The sequence below is a fragment of the Amphibalanus amphitrite genome, unplaced genomic scaffold (genome assembly GCF_019059575.1).
Source record: "Amphibalanus amphitrite isolate SeventyFive unplaced genomic scaffold, NRLGWU_Aamphi_draft 000278F_arrow, whole genome shotgun sequence".
Classification (NCBI taxonomy): domain Eukaryota; kingdom Metazoa; phylum Arthropoda; class Thecostraca; order Balanomorpha; family Balanidae; genus Amphibalanus; species Amphibalanus amphitrite.
The window spans coordinates 549,506-568,352 of record NW_024881773.1 but is presented as its reverse complement, the minus strand read 5'-3'; the positions used below and the strand labels follow the sequence as shown (position 1 = coordinate 568,352).

General features: G+C 48.8%; 2 protein-coding genes and 1 long non-coding RNA gene across 5 annotated transcripts in view; 1 reads left to right on the top strand and 2 right to left on the bottom strand.

Moving 5' to 3' along the window:
* Window positions 1-4,582, bottom strand: part of LOC122387238 (cytohesin-1-like) — a 73,911-nt gene extending 69,329 nt beyond the window's left edge. Inside the window, exon 1 of one of the 2 annotated variants that reach the window (XM_043377286.1) lies at window positions 4,169-4,582. In XM_043377286.1, coding sequence (XP_043233221.1) covers window positions 4,169-4,196 — 28 coding nt within the window. In that variant the 5' untranslated portion in view covers window positions 4,197-4,582. Of the gene's footprint in view, window positions 1-932; window positions 2,294-4,168 lie in introns of those variants that run through there. The other variant, XM_043377285.1, reaches the window with a different exon arrangement.
* Window positions 4,583-5,740: 1,158 nt separating this feature from the next.
* Window positions 5,741-12,862, bottom strand: LOC122387241 (DCN1-like protein 3). Of its 2 annotated transcripts, none has more exons than XM_043377290.1 (3): window positions 12,701-12,862; window positions 10,348-10,460; window positions 5,741-7,925 (listed from the first exon to the last, which is right to left on the bottom strand). In XM_043377290.1, the coding sequence occupies exons 2-3, from the start codon at window positions 10,433-10,435 to the stop codon at window positions 7,081-7,083; spliced, it is 933 nt and encodes a 310-aa protein (XP_043233225.1). In that variant the 5' UTR covers window positions 10,436-10,460; window positions 12,701-12,862; the 3' UTR covers window positions 5,741-7,080. The 2 variants fall into 2 exon arrangements, with proteins under 2 accessions (XP_043233225.1, XP_043233226.1); XM_043377291.1 differs by having other exon boundaries at window positions 12,707-12,859.
* Window positions 12,863-16,794: 3,932 nt separating this feature from the next.
* LOC122387242 lies at window positions 16,795-17,966 on the top strand. Its single transcript, XR_006257533.1, has 2 exons — window positions 16,795-16,902; window positions 17,399-17,966. It is a non-coding gene; the product is annotated as an uncharacterized LOC122387242 (long non-coding RNA).
* The last annotated feature ends 881 nt before the right edge of the window (window positions 17,967-18,847 follow it).

Here is an 18,847-nt window from a genome sequence, read left to right as displayed (position 1 = left end):
GTGGTATCACACAGATAGCAGGACACGGAATTTCATCTCACCGAGAGGGGAGACAGAGATTGCTGCGGATAATAATAAGAGACTGGTGCAAAAGGAGATGAAACAAGGGAGACCCGCCTCTTGGAGAAAAGGACGGACAGAAATGGCCAAATAATGAAGGAGACGGAAAAGGCTAACCCCTTACAAACACAAGCGAAACAGGGAGGGTCTTCTTATGCCTTCGGAGACGAGGGACGCCTTATGGTCGGAGAAACACAAACCAGCGGGTAACAAATCAGCCACATGGTCGCCGAGCCAGTAATAGCGCCAATAAATCTGCAACCCATTATTTCCAGAGACGGCCAATTACGAGGTCCAGTGATTCCATCATCTCAGGGGTCCAGCAGCAGCAGCCCTCTACGTAGCACCCCAGTACAGAAGGCCTTATGAAACTACTGTTTCGGGCTTCGGCAGGAATCGCCTATCATTATTACGCCCCACCATCACAAATTTGTGGGGAGTGACACGAGCCCATTCACTGACCCATAGGTGAACGGGATAGGGTCACGTGGATTCGGATTATGTCTAGAGGGGTTGATCAGGAGTTTAGAGAAAACACTTGGATGATAAGCTAAAATGTTTAACTTTGCTGGATCCAAATGCTGAAAATAACTGGTTTCTTCACGAATGCAAATTCTCCACGAAAGGAATGGTCCGAGAATATAGCGAAGAGCACGCATTCTTGAGTCGCCAATCGCTATAAAAATATTACTCCAAACACAAATTACCACAAAAGTACCATCGTAACGATCCAATCCTCTCACACCTGTCACCGGTCTCGACTACCCTCCGATGCCCTGCGACCTTCCGTCAGCCCCCCCCCCCCCGGATTCGCCGGAAGCCGGTGATGACCCTATTGAAAACGACGGCTGGGCCGGGGCGACGCTACTTACATCTATTGATGAGGTTCTCCGTGACATCCACTGAAGAGTAAGGCGGTCGTGGAGGCGGTGGCGGGGGAGGTGGTGGAGGAGGGGGCGGAGGAGGTGGCGGGTAGATCACCCGCGCCACCATGGCTCTTCGCTCAAGCATTCGCGCGGTGGCCCGACCTGACCCGACCCGACCCGGGCGGCAGGTCAGGCTAGGGGTACGACTGGATCCCACTCAGAAGTCACTGTGGGACACGTGGGACAGATACGCCCACTCGCGACCAGACACTGGTTTGCCGGCAGACTTGTCACTCAAAATCCAGCGCTTTGGTTTTCTGGAGCTCCGTAAGAGTCCAAAATCACACAACCACGCGGTTCTTGTCCAGGTTACCGATACGTCACTGAGCAGCTCACAGCTCGTTTCGATCACTCCGAGCCTTTGGAAGCAACGTCAACAACGCTTCTCCCCACACCGCAGCAGTACCTCAGACTCTTCACACTCACACAAAACTCTTCCTGCTGTTCCGTCTACCACAGCGTCACCACTCGCTCGCCACTGATCCCCACACACCGTCTCGAGCTCCAGTCCGACGCTCGCTCGCTCCGGTTCGCTCCGGCCCGCGCGGCGGCACGGCGATGACTGACGCTCGCCGTCGCCCGCCGCCGAGTCTCGCCCGCCCCACACCGCGCCGGTGCGACTCGACTCGAGTTGAGGGAAGCGACGAGCCGAACACCGGACCGTGGCAGGCATCCAGGAGGGCAGACGACTTGCGCAAATTTCCGGAGAGCGGACGACGATGACAGTCGCGGTGGGGTCGGAACGAGGGTGGGCGAGGAACGAGGTTGGACGAATAGAGGCGGAACGGTTACACGGGGAGGGGGACAAGGTGAGGAATGGGTGAGGAGAGATGGAGGGGAAGGAGAGACGGGTGGGACGCTTGACACGCTCCGTGGTGATGAACGGCTGGGAACCGAGGGGATTCCAACGGCTGGTCTGGTGGAGACCATAAATCACACATAACGAGGAAAACAAAAACGGAGCGCTATTCCCTGGATACAAACTGTCATACAAAGTCAAGCGAGAGAGTGATCAAATTTAGTCAGCATGAGTTAGAGTAAATTATCAGCAACGCGATTAAACTTTAAAATTTTCAGGTGGGTCGACACACAAATATAAATAACGTGATTTTTAGGTCAACTTCCAGCTGACGCGAACTTCAACTCTCGGAGGGCCTCATGTACGTATCGCTCGTATGTATGTACATGTATCGTCTAACTTTCAGTAGCACGGCAGTACGCTGCGATCGGTCATCAAACAGTGCCAACGGGTTCGTTCCCAAAGCATTCCGAGGGCAGGCCAGCGCGCGATTTTCCTTTGACACGTCTTCAGCATTGCAGTGTCATGTCGCGCGCCTCCCATAGCTTTATCGGTCGCATCCACTGGAGCTTTTTGCGGGCGATAAGACCAAAAACTGGGTTGATAGCGATGCGCACTGGACTCAGTTCAGTTGTGCACAATGTTGGCGCGATGTAATAGCCCTGGAAATCGGGCATAGCCTCACATTAATCAAATAATCACAACGACAAGACAAGACGAGAAGATATTTTCTGTTCAACATCAAAAGGCTGTAGCGATGGTGACGCCTCCAAGAAAGCAATCAATCTCTGTAAAAGGAACTGTGCTGTCGGACTTAGAATGGGATGAAAGCGTCGGATATTAGTGCTTACACACGCTGAGCGCTGAGAACAGCGTCCGTTTGGCAGTGCCCACGTCAGCTCCTGTGGCGGTACGAGTCTGTATACTCTACATACGAGTACCCGTGTGATCGTGGCCCGCCTAGCCGGCACGCGGGTTCCTAAAGCATACGTGAGCCAGTGCCCAGTATGACGGTACGTGCCCCATGCTGGCAGTCATGTAGACCCGGGCTGTATGGTGGTTTGTAGTGGGTGTGGGGGGACGTGAAAATATCATCAGTGGCTTTGCATGACAGTCGTGCTGCCCCTCGTGATGGGACGTTGGCGAGTACCGATCACATGGTACACTCGGGGGCGGATTGATGTTACACCACTCCCTACCCATCGGGCTCCCATGACTCAGCACTGGCTGCTGCCAGTGGCAGCACTGGCAGCACTAGCACTGGCAGGCAGTGCTGAGCAGTGCTGAGGGCAGGCAACACTGGCAGCAGCCACTGCTGATCCATGCGAGCCCGATGGGTAGGGAGTGGTGGAACATCAATCTGCCCCCCGAGTGTACACGGGTCAGGTCATCGGAGGACCTCCAACTGAAAACAAACATCTGTAGTGTATATCCAACTTCACATTCACTAGAAACATAAGACGGGTCCCCGCAGTGTGGCCCTCCCCTAAGAAAACACAATCCCAGCTCGCGGAAGGGACACCAGCGGGCAGCCAAGCGGCTAATCTTATCCGGAAGTGGAGGGTCGAGAGGACGGAAGGCAGGAACAGAGAGTGACAGGTCAGGGTCAAATGTCATGGCAACTGTGACATGGGTACCTCCATTAGTGGACACTGAACCACAGAACAGATACAGAAAAATGGGGTTCAATGCATTGACGATCGCAAAGTGACACTCAGTTATTCTTGCAATTTTATTGAAAAAGTCATGCATACATACCGTATGGCGGGATATTGCTTGACAACCTGGGGGCTGGCAAATCGAGCAAGTTGCGAGTTTTACTTCACGTCTTCAATAATGACTTTTTGTGAATTTAGCATCAATGTTTAAGGATTGACAAGAGCAGCAGCACACCCTAAGCAGATCTTGTTGTGCAGGGTGACCCCTATCCCCTGTCATCCAATTGGCAATTCTGGATTGAATCACAAAAATGTTTACCTCAAGGTTTAGTGAGCCTATCCAAGCTGGACATCATCCATCCAGTGCAGTGACTTCAACTGGCTGCTGTCGCTGCTCTCACCAAGCTTGCTTTGACCAGCTGGTCCATCCCATCAGTTCAGCATAGCTCTTGAGCATTAGGAGCTTCATTACTTTGAATGCTGGGTCACAAGGAAATCCCAGCTTAGGGTCAGGTGTCCAGTGCCCTCTCTTGCAAGTTGAGCATCAAGATCACTTGAATTCAATTCAGATTGAGATTAGCAGATGAGACGATTAAAAAGGGGGCCTGTGCAAAACATTCTTTTTAGTGTAGGATGTTTCTTTGTCCATTTGTTCATTTTAAACACCCCTGCAAACTTTATAAAACAAGCATTTATAAAGTATAACTGATTCAGCTTGAACTTACCTGAAACGTAGAATGCCGCCCCTGGCATGGTGACTATCTTGATCTGATCTTGAAGTTGAAAGAGAGTTGGATCTCGAAGAGACTGGAAGACTTGATAGTGAAGCTAGAAACTCCTACAAAGTCACGGGCACCTATCAGTACTGATAGTACTTGATAGATATGAGTCAATAGTGGTCAATAGATATGAACCTTGTGATGATAGTCCACTCTGACTCAAGCACTGGGTATCTGGGTAACGTTCAGCTCCAAAGATAGCAAAATCACAAGCCAGAAACACAACAAACTATGAATTAGGAATGTTCGGAGAATCCCTAGTTCAAATTAACCAAAAAAACTCGTAAATTCGCTTTGGAAATTCACACACAATAGAAATCAAGGCCGTAACAGGCCCATGTCGTCCCCTATCTCTCTGCGTGTCCACTAACACGAATGACGTCACGCATGTGGGCGGAGCTATGGGCGGAGCCTAACGCACGCGGCAGTCCAAGCCGCCATATTTGAATTTATATTTTAATAGAATCTTGCCGATATTTTGGGTGAAGTCAATTTATATGGATAGCTTGGTGACAGTTTAGCTATACGAATAATAATTTATTATGGATGTGCGTATATTCAGCTTGGAATCGCACTTAAAGTTCCGCACCGCATAGATTCGAACTCGGGACCTTTGGAATACTGCGCGGGCACGCTAACCACTACACTATCGCGACCGCGCGGCGGCCGGCGGCAGGGAGGCTGCGGAGACATGGGGGACATTTTACGCTTTTGTGAAAAAAGCAAATGATTTAGCGAAAAACACGTAATAGATAACTTGCAGAAAATTGTCTGCTCTTTCCGATAAGATACTTAGGTTTGATATATCTTGTGCAGACTTCATTCTACAGTGCTTCGAAAATCGCTCATTTACATGGGGATTGAACGGGGCTTCGAGACTTGACTCCAAATGACGTCACGAGCTGACGTCACGAAAAGGTAGAATCGCCGGACGACCCTACCTGGTATATAGGGCCTTGGGCCGTAATAGAAATTAGGCCGCGTCACAATTGTCGCTATCGCCTCAAGACAGGCGGACATCTTTAGATTCTCACGCCACCTATTGGGCATTTTGTCTACTGCTACATCTCGCGACGCCGGAAGAGTACACTACCAGGGCCTGAGAGCACAGGTGCGTCAGGTCCAGTCGGCAGTCACTCGATGATCATCACTGGTAAATCCAATTTTGGAAAACCATGAGGTCCTAAAACAATCGCTTGTGGCATGGCGCGCATATTATGGCATATACTTCGAAAAATCTACTTTAAATAGTCGCATTTCCCATAAGACGACGTCTTGCAACTGTCCCTCCAATCTCCAGATGCCACGGCCATCACAGATCCTTTGGCGAATTTCTAAATCTGCTGCTTGCATACAGATATTGCGCGACCGCTGCCACAGCAGCACATTCGGCCCCGGTCTGACCGGCAACAGTAGATTCGCGAATATCAATCTGCTGCTAGATTGACGGACAAAGTCAAGCCAAGCTGTTATTCCTATTCACCAGTATCCCTGATAGTGATATTCACACTCGCAACATAAAAACTGGGAAAACTGTATTTTCTGGCGCGATAGCTGGCTCGCCAGCGGCCAACTGAGACAGTGCCGGCCTGGCCGCCGGGGTACAAACACAACGAAACAAGCACACTCTCGCTCCGTCCGAGAAACAACAGAGACACAAACAGTCGAGATCAGCGGGCCGCTGACAGGCCGGTCAGCGTCCGGTCAGCCGCCGTCAGCGCCACCATATAGATTAATAAAACAGCAAAGGCTCGAGTGGGACACATCGGACGAGGACATGGCGTCAGTATGTTGCCATGGCAACCGCCGGCGCAGACTGGCGTGTCTGAACGCGAGGAAAATTAACAACGGATCGCTTCACGGCCGCAGACATATTTGTCACAACAATGCATGGTACACACATATTACGGCATCGAAAATCGTCATCGTTTTTGGGTTAAAGCCACCGCATCAATAAACATTCCATTCCACAGATAACTGTATGGCGCATGCTTCCCAACATGTTATCAATGCAAGCCTGGTGGCAATCATCAGCGAACACCATTTTGAACCATTGACTGGGCAGCCATGCAGCAGCCATTCTGCGTCTACTTTGTCGCCGATCCGTCACACTCGTCACCGCGACCAGCGCGGTGAGTGGCTGCTTCCACCAATATATACACATAGACCACATAATGCATACAACTCAGGGAGCCAGCCTGACCTCGACAATCACAGGGAGACAGAGGCGGGTGCGTCTGTGGGGGCGGGACGGTGAGACCCCCGGTACCACGACATATCCTGGGGAGTCACCCACCCAGCAGTGGACACAACCTGAGGACACCGGCCGGCGGAGACAGAGGGGTGGGAGGGCGGGCAGAGGGACGGGAGGAGCGGCCGAGTACCCCACGCCGCGGAGAGGGATACCCCGCGAGCCCCAGATGCCATCCGAATCACTGGCTGCCCATGGTCGTACTATCAAAGCACATGTCTCAATGCAGACTGGATGTAAGCGACCGTGGCATTGCGTGACCAGCACAGGTAATAGTACACACACATAAGGGGTAAACACATATTCAGGTGTTAATACACTCATATAATGTGTACATAGCACTACACAGTCACATTCAAGCACGCATAGGTATTTTTTCTTCCAAACGCGCACACATGCAGAGATGCCAGCATTCAGTTATGCAGCACGTGTCATTGCGACGCCCAGCTCTTTCACTCGCAGACTCGCTCACACCGGGTTGAACGCGATAACACTGGCCACGGCGGTCGCTCCGCGGCTCCATTGAACACAGGTTGGCTCGGAGCACAGCGCCGATCGAGGCGCATGCCCCCCCCCCCCCTCTGGTGGGACGTCCCCGCCCATCGCGTCACTCCCGATCACAATCACTCACATTTTGGTTCGCCTGATCTGTCTGAAACTCGACAAAGTCGTCGAACAGCGACGGCCACGCTTCTGTGTCATCATAGTCCGCCAGGTCGGGCCTTACCGCCTCCACTAGACTGAGGAACATGGACCACGTGTCGGCGGGGATGCCGCGGATCTGCGCGTGCTTCTCGAGGTAGCGCAGCCACGGCTCCAGCAGGGCCGGTTCACTTTGTGAGAACACCAGCCGCCACAGACTGATGGCCATCGGCGCCGGCAGGATCCGCTGGCCGAGCTCCGCGTCTAGACCGAACCGGAACGTGAAGTGGTACAAGTCCTTGAATTTGACCGGATCAGCGGCTACCTCGGCGGCCACCTGCGGTAGGCGCGCCTGCAGCGCTCTGATACTGTCCACTTTCAGCGAGCGGCAGCCGCCGACGAACTCGGCCCGGCTGAACCGGCACATGGTTTGCGCGTTCAGCCGCCACGCCAGCAACAGCACCCGAAACTCGTCCGGGCGCAGCTCGAGATCGGCACAGAGCCGCTCCACGCCGTCCTCGAGGATAGCGTCCTCGGCCGGGTCCCGATACACCTCGAACAGCGCCGCCAGCCGCGCGTCCGATACGTCCCGGGAGCCGGAGCGACGCGCCTCCGGACCGCCGCGCTTGGTGGTGACGCGGGGGAAGCTCCACTTGTCCGAGCGGATGGACTCCGAGGAGAGGACGGCGGTCGGCCGCTGGGCGGTGGAGGGAGGCGGCGGGGGCGGCGGCGGTGGTGGAGGAGCGCAGACTCCAGCGGTGATCGTCTCCAGCGAGATGGGTGCTGTGACGGGAGCCGAAACCTGAGGGTCTGTGGTAGGGAGAGGGAGGTTAGAGTGTCTGTAACGCGTGATGGAGGGCTAAGAACAGTTCTAATCTAACCGTGAGGTCTTGGTGGGATGATCAGCTGATGTAGAGCTGACCGACTAATGGCTAGTCAATAGTTCAAACAGGGTTGGCATTTTTGCCGGCAAAAACTAGTTTTTGCCATTTGCCGGTTTAAACCGGTTTTAACCGGCATAAAGTGGCAAAAACTGGCAAAAACTAAAACAGTCAAAACGCTATGCCTCTACATGCGTTTGAGCAGGACACGTTTTAAGTAGGATTCAGTCAATACAATATGCTTTCAAACAGAAGTGGTATCTTGACCATTTTAGTGTTAAATAGTTCCGTGAGTCCTCTATAATTAACCAATAAGGCGCCTTTTTGGTGAGACAAATGAGAAAGTGCGCCGGTGGGCGGCGAGTATTGAAGAAGTGGGAAAGGGCATCTGCCACTGACTTGTGCACCGGACCCTACGAACCGGTTCCTAACAGTGTCAATGCCAAATTTGTGCTTAGTCGACGTAGCCGTTCTCCCAATCTGGAAGCGTCACCCCGCACGTGCGCATGTGCAAAATGGACCCCGACCGACTATGCACGACACCCTACTAATCAATCCCTAACGGTGTCCCAATTTGAGCGCAATCGACCCAGCCATTCTCGAGGTCTGGTCGGAAACGACTCCTGCATATGCTCATGTGCAGAAGCACACCAACAGCGATGCATGAAAGTGCACTTCCTGGTGGACATCTATTGACTACCGACAGACATTTTAAAGGTAGTGTGCCACCTTTGAAAGATTTCCCATTTTATTTTTCCTAGGATAAGAAGCTTCTGTTTTCACCTAATATCACAAAAAAAAAATCAAAAATGGGCCTGGAATAGTGTCCTTTTCGCCTAAAAGTTTATCGGTTTTTCGATATGTATAACAACTGTAGTGGGCTGACCTGCAAACAGGCGTCGGCAACAATCGCGAATGCGGCGCACATGTGACAATAAGCAAAGGTCATTATAGAGTTACGACGTACGGGAATGAGTTATCAGCTGTCTAATCGTAGACAACACAATGTCGAGCCTTAAACTGTAAGCCTGTATTGGTATTGTTTCTTTTATTTGGCTGTCGAACATTATTTATGGTTTGAAATATGATTTTATGTAAAATAATTGATATGAAGAAGCCGTCTCTTAAGTTATGACCCCATTTCACCACACGCAAGTGGCAGAAATGACAATGATCAGCTGACGCATTTTTCTTGGCCGAAGTCAGAGCGCGCGGCCCGACGCACCACCACCGCACCACAAAGTATGAGCAGAAGCCGCGCCCAAAGCCAGGGCCCCGGTAACGTGAGGTAGCCGAGTCGGGGCAGCGTGCGCTGACCCAAGCCGAGGCCGCAGCTTTGGGCGCGGTCTACCGCATCCCCGCGGGCAGCCCCGGGCTATCACATGACACCGGGAGGACGCGCGGCCCCGGCTTGGGTCAGCGCACGCTGCCCCGACTCGGCTACCTCACGTTACCGGGGCCCTGGCTTTGGGCGCGGTCTACCGCACCACCTAACAGGCGTGTTCGAAACCGCAGATGATGATGAACGGGTTTATCGAAACTTGATTGGATGAGCATATCGGTAAAAGCGATTTCAGTGTGTGCATTTATTGTTCATAGTGGTGTGAAATGTGGTTGGGGTACGACCGACAACCCGTCGGGGCGAATTTCGCACTGGGGTACTCAAAATTTGAAGAATTTAAGACGTTTCCATGAGTTTTGAAGGTATGGATAAGTTCTAAAAATCCGGTTCTCCTTATCTGGGCCATTAACTCCATACGGTCCAGGAAAGCTGGCACACTACCTTTAAGCAGCGGTAAACTAGCGAGACAATGCTTACTGGGTCCCAATGACAGACATGACTTTGTATATTTCAACCGATTGCTTTTTAGGCAAGCAACGCAGTTTTGGCCACTTGAGTTTTTGCCAGTTTCTGCCAGTTTTTGCCACCATGGTTTCTGCCAGCCGGCTTAAACCGGTTAAAACCACTGGCAAAAACCAGTTTTTGCCACCCTCTGCCAACCCTGAGTTCAAAGTTTCACGGGTTTGAAAAGGAAGCCTCATTATGAGAGAAAATTCGACATTTCATTGATGATTTGCTCTGTGCTCACGACTTGCTCGTCCAAAATATAAAGAGGCATGCGAGATAAACGACGCTACTAACCCGGACATTGATTAAGACGGACACACATGGGCACAAGTACAAAACAATGGTGAGAAACATGCAAACCTAGTTAGTTCAGGTTGCTCGCATTAAAACACAAATAAAAACAACTATCTTCACCACTGATAAAAATGCATCATTATCCACCATTTCAGCCCCGAGTTAGACCACCCAGTTGCCACTGGTTGAGTCTGCAGTTTTTACTCACCAGTGATGGGGACGCCATCATATTTGTGTTTGGAGGAGCCGGGCCGGCCATGCTCCTCGTCTTCTCGACAGGAGAAACATTGGCCCATGGCCGCGGCGACGGCCGCCGCACCTCTGCCGCAGGACAGACGTCACGTCAGCACACATCGACACTGGACATGGCAACCGGATAAAAATCGTCCTTACAAATACCAGAGCAATGTAATATGGATAAGGTGTTTTTATATCCCTCGCCCGTATCGGCGTTTTCAAGGGCGGTAGCGTATACGGGGAGGGGAGGTTCGATCGCACGGTCCCTCCCAGTCAGCCCCTCATGGAGATGGAGCATCGTGGAAAACAACGAGCGCTTTGCCCGCGACAAGAAGGAACCGATGTGGCCAATGTTAGGGTCCTAGGTACTTGGTTATCCTAGGTCAGGTCATTGGCTGAAATGTTGGGAAAATAGGGACCTGTTAGAACAGGTCTTGTACCCCAGGGGCTTTCCATGTGGAGGTTTTTTTAATGCTTATTTCGAATTTTGTTTTTTATGGATGATCTATTCATGAAATTGGATTGGGCCAGGTAAGTTCAGGTCAGGTCAGTCATTTGGCATCCCACCAGCAATCTATAAAATGTGTTAACTGTCACTAACAGCTCCACAGCATGCTGCATTGCCACTGAAACTAGCTATCAAATGCTCAAATGAGTGTTCTAAACCAGCTCCACAGGCTAGTCCTAAAGTTGTTCAACTCAGGAGTCAAAATCTCATGTCAATAGCCTTGATCACTGACCAGGGCCCAATCTTACCAAATGCCGTGAATGTGCATTCACAGCATTTGGTAACATTCATAACTATTCCACAATCATTAATTCATTCATTCAGGCAACATTCTTAATCATTCACACCTTGAAGCTTATTCGACCAGATAAGCTGGACGTAAATAAAAATAAAACCGTTTATATTATTACCAGTAACTCCGGCCAGTGCTGCCATATCCTATTCACGGCATTGGTAAGATTGGGCCCAGATGTTAAATGTCATTTATGATGGGGACATGAATTTTGAGGATACAGGATAGGGGTGAAATTGATGAACTTGAGGGTACTAAAAAATGTTTTGTGGCAATCTACTGTTTATTACTCAAATTAATTTATTCAAGGAATCTGAGAATGTTCATCTGAAACCTGAACAGTGTGATTTTGTTCCATTTTTCAGAATTTTGGGTGGGAAATCAAACCTTAGGGGAAAAATATTTTCATCCCCAGAAAATCAGAAAAAATAGCAATCTTTGAAAACAATGTTCCATGCATCTGAACAACCAAGCTTCATGATAGTTCATGCATTCATATCTTTTATTTTAGATTATTTGAAGATCCTGACATGATACTAGACATAGGTATAATAATATAGGTATTTAATTTACTTCCTTCTTATCCAAGAATTTTTATCTCTTCAGGAGCACACCAAACCAAAATCAAATTCTAGAAAATTGGTTGAAACTAAGCACATTTGAGGTATTTCGCTGGTTGTGTGAACCCACTAAGAATACCTACCTATCAATGTTCAAAATGTGATATAGGTACAGCTTATTTCTCATTTCTGAATTAGATTGTTTTGCGTGTCCTCAGTTTGATTTCAGTTTCCCAGCTATCTGAAATTCACATCACTAATTGGCACTGATTATAGGACCTTGCTGCATCACAGGGTCAGGGCCTGAGTCAGTCAGGGAGAACAACAAATGTTTGTCATAGGTACCAGAGCAGAGGTTATGACACAAAAGACCACACAAAACTGAAACAGCATGGTAAAGGCTGCAGCCACAATAACTTCACAAAGTGGCCACAGGTTGTTACAAGCACATGCTTGCATGTTTCATGACAGTGGCAGCATGAATTCGGGAATCGACAATGCCCATCAAACGGCAATGGATTTTAGAATATCACAGTCAAGCTGCTGTTTATTTGACAGTTACGTGGATGCGAGCACATTGGCATCCCATTCAATCTCTGCTACAGGTATCTGCCAGCATTCCTGGCCAAGGTAAGGGTTACTGGTTGAGAAACAATGTTTTATTCTTAAGCTTTAATATATCTGGTTATCAGGCTTGAATTTGATTGAGCCATCAAAGCTTTGGAAGAAGGTCATTTAACATTTAACTCCCGCATATCATCAGCAATGCATGATAAGAAGTAAGAACCCGCTTCCCAGCTCGAAAATACAATAAAAATAGCACAAAATTACTAAATCGAGCAAGCAGGAGTACAAAGACAAAATGAGACAATCATGGCGCAGAACAACAGGCTCCTTTTGACACCTCTCTTCAGCAAACGATGAAAGCGTGACACTACCAAACACCTAAAACGATTCCACTTACACTTACTACAGAGAAATGCCAAGCGTGAAGGCAGGCATAATGATAATTTGACGCGCAATTATACTCCAGAACCCAAGGCCATCTATAGATGGCCAGAACCTCCCTTGCCCCCTTGCCCCACAACACAGAATTCTATTTCTATGGAAGCATTTTCCATATGGTAGCTCCAAAAGGGTAAAGGATTTTTGTGAAGGAATTTCTGATTGCCTATAAATACATTAGCCTGCGAGGCCCAAAAGTTCACGTAAGATGGCAGGCGCCAGGCAGCATATCAATAAACCAAAAGATTCCCAGAAGATACAGAAGTGAAAAAATGTCCTTCTTCTGGCCCTGCTCACAATACTCATCTTGCACGTTAGGCCGCTGGGTGGCTGGTTGGGCGGGCTGGGTGGGGAGTAGTACAGGAATCTTGGGCTGGCTGGGTGGCTACCTCATTTGGAAACCCATTCAAACGGAATTGAATTGGCTCCGTGCTCGGTCCCGTCGCTCAGACGTGAACTATCCAGTGGTCCGCACTCTGCGGGCCCTTACCTTCTCATCCCGCGGCAATAAACGGTCTCACTAGATTGAACAGGCTATACCCAGAAACACGTTGTCCGTAGGATTGAGCCGAGGATCGCTTGCAGAGTCACATCGGCAACCACGTATGAATCGAACTGGAGATAAAGAATGATACCATCCAATAGAATACGGTATGTCAAACGGTCGTACGTTTGCGAAGATGTAAGCCTTATAAGTGTTGCATGCAGCTGAGCCGAGCCCCGGCAAGGTCGGGCCGATTCTTGTTTCTCTCGACTAACGAGTTGAGCGCTTGTAGGATGTTATTTAGTTACCGTATCATAGAAAGCCGAATGGATATTGGGTACGCGGCCTACGTAGTATAGGTACAGCCCACCGCTAAAGTAATGTAGGGTTTTACCAATCGGTTGGCTTTGACTGGCGATTGTTTAATGCGGAGTGATCGAAAAGAAGATGTCAATAGCTAAAGTTGCAGCTGCAAGGGTGACGATATCACGATACATATAAGCTACCTACATTCAAAGTTTCATTGTAGTCTGGCTAATCGTTCCTAAGCTTCAGAAGCAGAAAATACCCATGACTGAAACCGCACATTACATGTACTTCTGCTGTGGACTGTACCTAGTACAACGATAGATACCTACACTGCACAAAATAGTTGCATTTACTTTCTCGACAGTAGATGCTCAATAGATTATGGCATGCCCACACATAGCTACAAATCCGAAACTGACCTAATCATCTGCGTTCGCCGTTTAATTCGCTTCGTTTCCAGAATGGGTGTGGTCACTTGTTTCCCATGTTCTGATAACCTTGGACTGGATGGTGTTTAGCTATTACCAAGTCAAATTGAATTAGGTTCTATCCAAAACGGTTGGTTGGCTAACATCGAAAATTTGCTGTCATTGGGCCAGAGTTATTGTAGGGCGGCAGCATATTTATATCGCCAGTGTGGCGTTAATCCTACACTAAGCTGCATTGGGTCAAACCTGCACAACATAACGTTACTCCAACGTAACATCAAAACAAAAACGTTACGTTACTCTGCCTGCTGAACCTTTCCGTTGAGGGGAAACGTCACAATCGCTTATTTCTCCCCTCTGATATAGGTGTAATGTAAAGACAGAGAGCCCCTTATAACCCTCTCCTATCATCCTGCTTCCTTTAGTGCATTACAAACACATGTACCTATATAAGAATGGCTCTGCCACAGGGTATCCTTGATTATGTAGATGAGTGTACGTACGACTAAATAAACCAGACCAATAGGTAAATGAGCTAAGCGACCCTTGTTTCTCGCACGGTATGAAACACCTACGCAGCAGCTCGGTGCAGCAAGAGGTTAATGAACACTGGTTTTAATCCATATTTATGCGGGGCCGTTAAATAAACATTCTCCCAGTCCTAAAAACAGACGCATAAAAACCGACGGTAAACCTGATATAGAGAGGGACGATGGAACAGGATAACATCTCGGCCTCTCCTGACCGGCGTTCTGATTGGCTGAGGTTGTAGCCAATCAGCGGAGGACTAACAGAGGGACAGGGAGGGGGGGACCGGACCGGGGAATTCCAGGTGAATCGCTGGAAGTGATCTGAGCTGGGAAGGCGGGGTGTATTTAGAGCAGTATAAAGTGGTGTGAGGTATATAGGACCGGTATAGTCCAAACGTCCGCTGTTCGTGATCGCTCTAGCTGCTGGATTCGGTAAGTCCACGCAGGTGCGCGAGTAAATTTCATGCGTTTTTTTTTTCAATTAATTAATAATATATTCTATGCTTTTAGTGATTTAATCTCGTGTAGTTAGGGCAGGCAAGTAATATCTCAACTGTAATTTCCGATACCGAAAAATTCGCTCTTTTTTGTCTTTTTGTCACATTTGAGCCATGCATCCGTCTAAAGTAATGAATGTGTTCACTGTTCAGCAAGTCTCATTCGAGTCATTCACCTGTTTCAAACGATCCACACATTCACCTGAGTCTCAACTGATTCCCCTCCGCCACAGCCATGCGTTCGCCCTGTCTGCTGCTCCTGCTGTGCTCTGCGGCGCTCGGTACACCGCAGCGTACCGTACCGCGCTGGACGGTACGCTCCTCTTCCGCCGGTCAGGGCCTCGGCTAACATGTTAACTACTGGGGCAAGTGCCCCAGTAGAGTCAAGGAATGCCCCAGTAGTGGTCAGGTTTTGCCCAACCTCCACAAAATGAGTATATCTCAATATTAACGTAGGTACATTCTTTCACTCGGGAGCAGTTGAAGACGTTTGTGGCAAGAAATCAGGGGCGGAGGAAAAGGGGGTGCATGGTGTGCAGCTGCACTCTCAGTTTTCATAAGAAAACATAGGCGTGCATTGGCAAGCATATCTTTTTGCATCCCCATAATCCAGAAGCTGCCCTTCGTTCGAAAGAGCGTCAAAAATAATGAGGAAAGTACTTCGGCGACTTTTTTGGTCAGGTCAAAGTTCATGTCCTGGGGGTCATTGAAGACCAAATTTCGCCGATTTTCAGGTCGAATATCGACAATTTGCAAGATGCCGGATCATAACTCGGGAACCAACAGAGCTATAGCGCCGCGGAGAAGCGCATTTGATAGCCATATTAGTGTTCTTTCTGAGTATTTCTCTCAGATTTGACTAACGTCAACGGTTTTCCCTGCAGGGGGCAAACATTTCCAAAAAAGACGATTTTTCGGGAACGGTTTTTCCTGCAATAACTTTTGACTCAAGCCTTGCACGAGCTTTCTTTTACCGACATCGTGTTAACTTCTCGTCAAGACGCATCAAATGAACTCTAATTTTACATGAAAAGACAACTTGAAAATTTGTCCTCAGGTAAAGTTCATGATCTAACCAGAAATTGCCATGTTGCATATCAGTGGATCCGTATCGTTGAGATGAACACATAGGGCGTTTTCATCGCTCTAGCATGCCTCTTTCAAAAGTTAGTCGCGAAAAACTGTTAGATACCATTCGTGACCTGAGATGACCTCAAGGGTATAAACAGGGGTCACGGGTGCCATTTTCATGTTCAGTGTGTCAAACCTACTTGTAATTCAGTGTTTGAGACTTGAGAGTGTTTAGAATGACTTTCGTCCAAAGGTGGTTTAAAATTGTCTCCCATTGACTTAAATACCTAGAGAGGTCGCAAAATTGACTGGTCACCAATATGAAAATTAATTCCGAGATAAAAATTGTGTACATGCTCTTGCTGTTATCGATCGCTGAAAGGGTCTAAGCGATCGGTCACTCGGTGTAGCTATGGCATATACCGAAACATTTTATGAGGAGTGACCTGGCCTTGAATGACCTTGGCCTAAAATTTTTACATGTGTAGGATTGGTTGATGATAAGACTTGTATTGACCTGGCCTTGAATGACCTTGGTCTGACATTTTTACAACATGTGTAGAATTGGTTGATGATAAGGTGTGCCGAAAACGGTGGCGCTCCATGCCGCCGTTTTTGAGATATTCGCGAAAAACAGCAATGAGAGGGGATGTTCAAACACCCCCTCCCCCAGCAGGGCGCGGGCTTACACACTTTTGCCCCAGTAGTCAAAATTCCTTAGCCGAGGCCCTGCCGCCGGTACACCGGGGTACCGCACCGGTACACGGCTGGGAGTACGCAGCGGGTTCAACCGCGTCGGCTCCGCGCCCGGAGCAGTGACGTCCTTCAGTTCGTTCAGTGGGGTGAGTGGTCGACGGGGGGTTATTTTACAATTTTGAAGTCAGGCAGGCTGTGGGCGAGGGTTAACGTCGGATATGTAGTGCCGTTAGTTGTGCTGCAACACAGTGTGCACTATGCAGAGTGCTGATGATTTATTTCTAAAGGTGTTGTTTCCGCTTCAAGGTGATGATAATGAATGATAATGAAGTTTATTGATCAGGTTGCTATAAAAAATGTGTTCGTGATTGGTAGGGCACAGACACAACCCTTAAAACGAGGCCAGTCTCAGGCCACGCTCTAAAAATAAAAACTATCAGGCAGAGCTATTAAATGAATATTATAATAACCTAGTTCGCTAATCGGCTGTCCTTTTATTAGGTTGCATTATGAAGTCTGTTTGTACGTTTTCACTTAAGGTAGTGTCCCTCACTCACCCCATCCACGCTGCACAGGTATTGCTAAATCGTATAATCGTTCCATCTAAAATGCTGCTAACCGAAATCACACCTCTTTTCGCAGGGATCTAACAGCGGTTTCAACACGTTCAACAATGGAAATCCACTAGGAGGCTTCTTCAACACCCAGCTGCAGAACATCCAAAACTCCTTCTCTCAAGGATCCTCTTTCAGCTCCAGCAGCTCCTCGTTCCCCTCTCGCGGTTCCTCGTTCCCCTCTCGCGGCTCGTCGGCTGTCTCTCGCCCCTCTCGTCTCTCGAACTCAGAAGATTCTGACAGTTCCGACGATTGAGCACCGGCTGCATATGTACAACTGTCGCAGGTCCTCGGGAAAGGAGATTCGAAAAGTTCTCAATGAGACTGTTCCTGAGGGAGCCGAGCGTTTTGACTTGCTATGTGGCGTTAGTGGGGGCATGACGATTAAATCGTTGAAAATAATTAAAATTATGCTCATCACTCGTAGAGGTGCTGCTGAAAACCAATGTGCTATAGATTTCGTCATTAGTTGTCATTGCATCGTGCCCACGACTCAAGGAGAAATATGTGTACCAATGACAATAAACTGGTTTCATCTTGATAGCGTGATAATGAATAATAATATGTTGGACAATAAAAGTATACTTGAACGTGAATCAGCGTTTTATGACATATAACCGTATTTTGTTAACGGCTCCGGCCTTCGGGTCAAGGTTAGGTCAGAACCTCTCAGGTCACGAGGCTGGTCAAAGTGAGGTAATGTCGGCTGTCGCATATCATCCGATCCGGCAGGTCTTGCCGAGTCCATTGGGCTGACCCGCTATCTCAAATTAATTTGAGTTATTGACAGATGCTAACATGACTCTATCGGCGTCATGAATTACAGGACGCAAGGTCAGCAATACAAAACTTAACTAAGATAGGCGATGATTACGGAGCGAGCGAAGCGAGCGTAGTCTTTCCTTAGATTAACGGAAATTTCTGAGTATGAGCGGCCGGCCGGCCGGCCGGCCGTGGTCACGCTTTTGCGAGGCTTATATCTCAGCAACCACTTGACCGATTTACACGCGGTAATTTTTGTAGGGTAGCTTCATTCCTTCTACCAAGTATTGGACTATTCCCGATGCATGTGGGTGACCCCTTATGCACGTGCCACGTGCAAAACGAAGATGTGTCACTTTTGTAATTGTTGCAATATCTCGGTAACTACTTGGCCGATTGCGCTGAAAGTTGGCATGTAGGTAGGCACCCACTAGGCACTGCATATACATGTGCCAGAGTTGGGGTGCTGCTGCACGTGCGCACGTGCAGGGGTCGTTTCCAGATCTCGAGAACGGCTGGACCGATTGCGCTCAAATTTGGTACACGGTTAGGGACCGGTTAGTAGGGTGCCGTGCACAAGTCAGTTGGGACCCATTTTGCACGTGCGCACGTGCAGGGTGCCGCTTCCAGATCTCGAGAACGGCTGGGCCGATTGTGCCCAAATTTGGCAAATCGCTAGAGACCAGTTAGTAGGGTGCCGTGCACAAGTCAGTTG